Raw genomic sequence first — 8,148 nt, forward strand, 5'->3', positions numbered from 1 at the left:
TTAGTGGCCAGCTCCTTTATTTGAATTATGCACTCATTCTAGAATTTGGAACAGATTTTAAAGAGCAAATAGCTTGTGCAAGTCTCTCCTAACCATTTATTCCATGTATTTGATGCAAGTCAATTTTACGACCAGAACTCTGAAGATTCAATTAAGACACTTAATGCTTCAGTACATTCCTTGAAAAATACCTTAAGGACTGTTTCTGTTAAATATCAAGATATAACAATTGATTCATAAGTGCCATGACTAAAATGGACAATTGGCCTCAGTATCACCCAAGACCCCTATCTCAATTGTTTCATGTTCTACCAAAGGCATCACTTACTCCTCAAAGATGACAAGTGTTAATTATACTAACCATTACCAAAACCATGTTTAACCACGAGCTTATGAGTTTTTAAAGAACCCTAAACTTCTTTCCTGCAGGAAGGAAAGAACTGCTACTGTAAGTATTCTCTTTTCAATAACCTTTCCTCAAGGCTGCTCTACATTACCTTTTCAGATTAATCAGGGAAAAGCAAAAGCATGCTCAATAGCTCAAGCTGCATATACATCTTTACCAAGGACATAATTCTGATTTCCCCTACAAGAGCAATCAGTGAACATTTGTAGAATTACTTTCAACAGGTAAAATACTGTTCAAAGCTAAATGGACAAATCGTGTTTGTGAATATGTTAAGTTACCCTTCAAGAGTGAGGAGACAAACTTTTTCTTCATTTTTTACAAGAAATCCACATTTTACAAGTAAGAAGGTGGCAGATCTCTGCCAAGCACCCAGTAACCAAAGAAAAATAAAGACAGGTTTATAAAGAAAAATGGAGTAACGTACAGCTTATTGCAGATATTACTGTGTCTACACCACTCAAAGATCAGAGGACTTTTTTGTAATTGTTCTGTGCAGTCCAAATACAACTGGAGGCACAACCATGGATGAGATTGGGGGGCATGACTCATCTAATGTTTTGGTTATGGAGTGATTGAGAACTAAATTAGACTCTCTCAGTTTAGCCTAATCTTACCTATGAAAATGGAAACAACACTTAAGTGGAATTAACAGTTATACATTAAAATGGAAATATATTTTTCACTTTCACTGTAAAACAGACATGCTCTGAGTGCAGGCTGTGCCTGACATGACTTAAGCATAAACCAGAAAAAGTTAGTCATTCTCATTAAAAAACACAGCTGGTGAAGGGGGTGCCCAATTTACTAAAATCAGCTACTTGTGACAGTGTTTGCCCAGGAAGTGGGAGACCTAAGCTTGAGGCAGCTGAAACCCACAGTCTTGGCTCTGCAGTAGTTCAGTTTCAGTAGAAAAAGTTGGCAGTGCCTCTTCAACTTAACAAGTTGCCAATTTTTTTTTCTTTTTTTTACTCAATCTCTTAGGATTACATTTCTTCTTCATTTGAAAATAGCTTCCCTGATTTGAGTGTACTGGTATATTTCCAGTACATATATTTCCCCCTTTCCAAACAGCTAGAAATCTAGATGGAGATTTGAGGCTATGAAACTTCAGAAAATACTGAAATCTGTGACTGCAAGTTGAACACTGAAGTCCCACAAATTTAGTTGTGACGACATTACCGGTTGCCACATCTTCCTTGTTTTGTCAACACTGTCACAGAGAAGAAAGTTTCAAAATATGCCTATAATTAGCCATTTGTCAAAAGTAACTCATTTTCCCCATCTAGAAGACTATTACTAACATTTTGTATTAATGCAGTGCTTGATTTCTGAGATTATCCTGATACAGTCCCTATACATTTTTCAGATATAAACAAGAAGGAGGCTTACAGTTTCTCCTTTTCAAAGTACCACAGAAAGAACAGCGAGTTTGGCCACAACACAGCTGACTCCTGCTCAGAACCCTGCTATTTGAAGTAATTTTATTCATGTTGCTGAACTTTCCTAATAGGATTAGAAGACTTACTAGATGTGACACACATGCTACAGCCTGAAGCAGCTTTTTTGCATTGCATGACCTCATGTCACTGTGCAGATCAGGTACATCTTTCTTCGGGCTTCATGCATCTTTCAAGAGCCTAAAAAGATCCCCCTGTTTCACAAGACAGGCTCAGCCATACCAAGATCTCACTGCCACTGTTCACAGGCCAGTCCTGTTCACAACCTCTCCTCCTGTACAACCTTTGCACAGATGCAACCTTAGATTCTGGCCTACAAAAACCTTTGGTGAAAAACCTGAGTGGAAAAACTCAGGTACATTTTGCTGGTTTTACTCTTTTTTTTAATTTTTTTTTTCCCCTCAATATGGTAGAACATATGAAACTAAGCCAACTTGTGTGCAAACTTGCTTAGGTCATTCTGTGTTCACACCAAAATAGAAAGGAAACTGCCCAGATAAAACTCCATAAAGTTACTGTAACCACTGATATTCCTGGGGTACCAGTTAGCCAGGGTTTCCTCCTATGAATCAGCTGCAGAGCAGGGTAATATGTCTGTGGCCCTCCAAGATTCAAAAATCAGATAGTAATGGCAATACACAGTTAAACAACCCTGCTTTAAATTTATACAAAATATTGTACCTGTCCAGTACCTCAGAACCTTTACTTAAGAGCAACATACAGAGAGATTTGTTTATTTCCTTGTTCAGATAAAATGAGAAAGTACTTAGAAACTTAACTAAAAAGTGAAAAAAAAAAAAAAAAAATAAAATTAAGTCCTTTAAGGATTAACTGCATCCCTACTGTATCTGCAAACATCTCAGCAGTTATAATAATTTTTTATGGCAGGATTCTACATTAAAAATAGCAAAAAAGTGTTTACGAAAATATTAAAGTTATTCATTCAAGAGAGAAGCTACATTTAATAGAGAAATTTGTAACAGGTAAGTGCTACAAAAATAAATTAAAAATTTTAAATGTCTTAGATTAAAAAGTCAGTGCAATGAAAAATTGTGTCTTCTTATGATTGAGAGTCCTATCACTAAAAATATCTGTGCAACCGTCACAAGCAGCAACTCTAACACTTATCAGTTAATGCATCCTTCCTTGGTACTTTTCAATACTATAAATTTAGTCCTCCAGATGCAGAATTTTATTTTCCAGTTATGACATCACCCTGTATCTGTGGAAAGCAACAGAATTTCCCTAAGCTAGCTGGAGCTGTTCAGTAACACCAATTACATAAAAGTTTTCCTAAGACAATAGATACTTTAGAAAATACAGTAGATATATAGATATAATCTAGTGGTCCTACATCAAAGCCATAGAATTACCTACATTTGGGAGTTTATTTGACAATCACTATTAGGTTTAGCTCCCAGAAAAGAAAGAAGAGATTATTTTTTTTGTTCAAATTTCCTGTGCAGGTTGACTTTCATGAGAGTTACAAAGACAGCTTGACTTTGAGCAAGATTTTTAACCAAGTGACATTGGGAGAGTAAAAAGTCAATGACAATGGAGGCAACAGATACAGAAAAGTGTTATCTGAGTTTGTGTTTCCTATAGTGTTTACAGAACAAATTTTCATCTCTTAGCACAATTTCCATAAGCACACACAATTTATACAAGACTAATAATCCTTTGAAAAACCACAATTTATTTAACCCTGTATAGTGCCATAAAACAGCAGGCTGCCATCAGTCTTGCCTCAACTATTACTTACAAACCCCACCAAAACCAAGTGCTACAGTGGCATGGCAAGTTCAGTAACAGCTGAATTGACATCCCTGTGGAGAGCTGCCTTTGCCTCCACCCAAATTGGTTTGTTACCTTCCCATTTCACCATTTACCTATTTAGCTCTGACCAAATCCTAAGTCAAAGACTCCAGACTACCCGACCCTAAACTGGTTACCCAAACTTTAAGCAAGAAAGACTGGTTATTATAATTCATGAGCAGCACAGCTTGTAAATCCTGCAGCCTTCAATACAATTTCTGTGCCTAAATCACTCACATGCACGTGAAGTCTTCCCTCATGACTCAGTTATCTAGAAACCCACATTTTTAAGTAAAAAAGGCATCTCGATATTTAATGCTTAGCTGCTTTCTCAGTTTTATCTGCTGCAGAAAACAACTGAATTTCCTTCTCTTTCTTTCAGTACAGATTCACAAAGCACCATTCCAATCACTTTTTCTTGCAAACAGGCTGGACTAGAAGCAGACTTTTCAGATAAGGTAGCAATGCTATTAAAGTCAGATGACCAAAAACCAGAAGGTAAAAACAATCAGGAGAATGGTTGTTGAAGAATTTCATTATAATTTTCCTAAATTTGATGCCTTATCCAACATAGAGCAGAACAATGGAATAAATAGAAAAAAATACAACAAGTAAATGGTAAAGCTGAACTGACTTTTACCTGCAAGGAATGTCATCTGCAAAATTTAAGACACATTTACCAACAGGAATGCAGTCATTCCAGTGACTAAGGAAAAGAAAAAAGGAAGTAAAGCAAGACAACAAAGGTTGGCTAATTTACTTCTAATGTCATACTCCTGCAGGGAAGCATGACAAATTCTTACCCATCAATTATTGGTCTTTTTGCCCTACCAAGAGAGGCCAAACAGGAGGGCCAGAAAGCAATACAAATCACACATGCCCAGGGCAGACAGTTACGTAATGCTGACGTACTGCCTGCTCTTTGCTCACAACACTTTGCTGCAATTCCAAGGACCAGCTTTTAACAGTTACCCAATTTGAACACTTTTAAACTGCTTTGTAAATAACATGCAGACACAGGAAGAGGACCAGAATAAAGCTTTAGAGCTACTTTCAACAGAGGTAAAAATAAGAAAAGCTGAGGGTTAGCTTTATGATGAGACATTTTCTGTTTCATAAAAAGTCATAGAACTGGCTTTTTGTACTAAAACTCAAAACTAAATTGCCTGTCAATCCAAAGTCTTTTAGCTTGCTTGAAGAAACCACAAACAAAAAGAGAAAGACAGCTCCCCCAACTTAACTGAAGTGCTACTGCCAGGAACAGAAACACAAGTCAGTAATTCTTTTGATAATAATATACACCTAGAAATCTTTCTATTTAGAAGAAAACTTGCTCTGAATAGAATCAAAACACATCAGCTAGAAGTAAAGGCAGAATGGGTACATTCTGCAGGGCCAAAAAGTATTTATTAATCACTGGAGAAAGAAACGAGAAAAAAACAAAACAAAAAAATACAGCAAACACAGCAGAACTGGTCAGATTTCACAAAACTAAATCCATAAAACATCCATAAAATGTGGTACTACCCATATTAAGTCATTTTTTTTCCTACATTTCATCTTGGAAAACTAGGACACAACCATAAAATCAGCAATGATCTATTGCTCAGTACCTATCATACTCATTATGTAAGCAAATACATCACAACACTTAAGATCACATGCTTGAATAATCAGCTGCTAATTAAGTATATCTGCAATTGCCTTGCTCCTTCGTTTCCCTGACCCAAAACAGTAAGTAAGCATTACAAAAAATCTCAGTCTTCAGCAGTCAGATGTAACAAAGAAACTAAAACAATATACTCCTTCCTGTGGGGCAGTAATGAGTGAGGCTGCATTTTAAAGTCTGGAGCACAGCAGACTGATTTATAACAAATGACTACACAATTTAATATACACAGCAAACTGAGGAGGCCACCTCATGCAGTCAAACATTAAGATAAGCTCTTTCAGAAGGCCACACCAAAGAGTGTTTACCCAAAATTGGGCATCAGCATCCATCACTGGAATTTCCTAACAAGCATATGATAAAAAATATTGCAGAGACAAATTATTTCTTCATGTGGTTTTTTTTTTTTTCTTTACTCCTTTGAGTAACTAAATTAAAGTTACCTTTCTACCTGCCTGACCTCTAATAACATCTTTTAAAACATGCCCAGGTTACCTCAGGCCTCGAGGAAGACAGTGTTTGTAGACTCTCAAGAAAATGCTCTGCCAGCATTTTCCTCAGCTGCAGAGGAGAAGGAATGACTTTAGAAATTCTACTGATTTCAAGTTATGGAAGCACAGTGCCAGAAAAGAAATGTGCTAGAAAGAGCTGACCCATAAAGCAGTTGGTGACCAACTACCATCCTAAAGGCAGACGTCACAGGGTGTGTGGTGTGTTCATCACCTCTAGGACAATCCCTGTGTCTAAGGGCCCAAAAGCATATAGAAATTTACAATGCTGTAAGCCTATCAAAATAAATATTCCAAATATAATAAAAGCATTTCCTATTGTTTTTTCTTAAATCATAACCTAGGAACAGTCTGAATATAAATGCCAGTATTTACATATGCACGGACATAAGTGTGATTACTTCTGTGGACATTCTTTTCACTGCTCAAGGTGTAAAACACAAACACCAAGATAAATAATTCAGGATTTAGCTAGAAGATTGAAGTAGCAGTTTGAATCACAGAGAGCAATAAAGATTTCAGACTTGCTTATCTTTACATGCATAGCAAAGCCATAAAGTACAAGGAACTTGACGATAAAATTCTAACTTTTGAGGAAACTGATTGCACCCAAGTCATTTTTACACCAAATAATCAGAAAAGCTTATATATTTTGAATATAATTGACCTTAGGCTAAGGACTGCAAGATTTATGTAACTGACATTAAACTAGTGACTGAGAAACAAACATGACAATGAATTCGGGCAGGATGAAAATCTTTCTATTCTAAATGATTACTTCTGCGGTTACTTTCGGGAACGAAAGAAAAATTGGTCTCGGTGACCCAAAAAGCTGCAGACCGTTCTTGAGAAGAGTGTGCTCGTGTATGTGCATACACACAGACAGACACACTCACAAACTGAAGGTCAGTCTCCTCCCTGCATTTCACACTTCCCTCCCTCCCTCTCATCTTCACACAGGCCTTGCGCTCTCTCCCTGTGCCAGAGAGCTGCGGGCTTTTAGAAATCACAAGGCTCCAGAGGCTCTCTCCGCGGCCCGTACCCAGCAGAGACGAGCAGCGCTGTCCCTTCCTCCCCGGCCGCTCCGCCCCGGCGCGCCCCGCTCTCCGCCGGGAAAAGCCGCCGAGCCCGGGCCGGGACCGGCCGCGGGAGGGGAGAGGGAGGCGGGCAAAGCCGCTTTCAGGGCAGGCCGGGCAGCCGCCCCCTCCGAGCCGGGGCAGCCGGGGGGGAAACAGCCCCCGCCGCCCGAGCAAGGCCCGGCTGTCAGAGCCCCTCGGTGGGACGGGCCACGCTTGGCCCCGGTGCCGGTCCCGGTTCGTGCCGGAGCCCCGCGCGTAGGAGCGGAGAGGCGGCGGCGGGGGAAGGGCGCCCCGGTCGCACCGTGCCCCTTCGCCGGCCCGAGGGGCGAGCGGAGGCGAGCGGGGCCTCGGGGGCCGCACTCACCACTTGGTAGCGGCTGACGGGCTGGTGGTGATCCATCCTGGCCACCCGCCGACACGCACGGGCGCGGCCGCAGCTCCTCCGACCTGGCGCCGCGTCGCTCGGGCTGTGCTCCCCTTCTTTCTTCCTTCCTTCCTTCCCCCGCCCGCTCGCCCGGCGCCGCCGCCGCCGCCGCCCGGCCCTGCCCCGCTGCGGCCGCCCCCTGCCCGCCCCCGGGGCGGCGGAGCCGGCCCAGGCCCCGCCCCGCCCCGCCGGGGCCGCGCTCGCCGTGCCCGGGGCCGGCAGCGAGCGCCTCCGGTGCCGGCAGCGAGTGGCGCCGGTGCCGGCAGCGAGAGGCTCCGGGGCCGGCAGCGAGCGCCTCCGGTGCCGGCAACGAGAGGCTCCGGGGCCGGCAGCGAGAGGCTCCGGGGCCGGCAGCGAGAGGCTCCGGGGCCGGCAGTGAGAGGCTCCGGGGCTGGCAGTGAGCGCCTCCGGGACTCTCCGGGGCTGGGAGCCAGCGCCGCCGCCCCCGCCTCCGCCCGCCGCCGCGGCCGCGCTCAGCTCGGAGCGGCTCCACCGCGACTGCCGAGAGCGGGACTTGCTTCGCCCTTCCTAGGCTTTTACGTCCCAGGCCTTGCCTAAATATTTATCACTGTTGATCACCATGGGGCAAGAAGTCCAATATAACGCAGAAGACACATTGGGCACCCGGAGAGAGATTTTGAGTTAGGCATCCACCTAAAGCGATTAAGAAACCTGAGCCCGTTTGCCTGCTGTTCCTGTAAAGGCAAAGCACCGTTCTGTGGCAAGGCGATGTTGTGGTTTTCCTCTTCTCTCTTCCTCCTAAAACTAAGTGTTCAGGTGCTTATG

At 42.6% G+C, this 8,148-nt stretch overlaps 1 protein-coding gene across 2 annotated transcripts in view; it reads right to left on the bottom strand.

Annotated features, from left to right (window-relative positions):
* NDFIP2 (Nedd4 family interacting protein 2) overlaps positions 1-7,494 on the bottom strand; it is a 45,011-nt gene extending 37,517 nt beyond the window's left edge. The window contains exon 1 of one of the 2 annotated variants that reach the window (XM_079317207.1): positions 7,303-7,494. In XM_079317207.1, coding sequence (XP_079173333.1) covers positions 7,303-7,338 — 36 coding nt within the window. In that variant the 5' untranslated portion in view covers positions 7,339-7,494. The remainder of the gene's footprint in view (positions 1-7,302) is intronic. The other variant, XM_079317208.1, reaches the window with a different exon arrangement.
* Between the last annotated feature and the right edge of the window lie 654 nt (positions 7,495-8,148).

Source organism: Erithacus rubecula, assembly GCF_903797595.1.
Source record: "Erithacus rubecula genome assembly, chromosome: 1".
NCBI lineage: Eukaryota > Metazoa > Chordata > Aves > Passeriformes > Muscicapidae > Erithacus > Erithacus rubecula.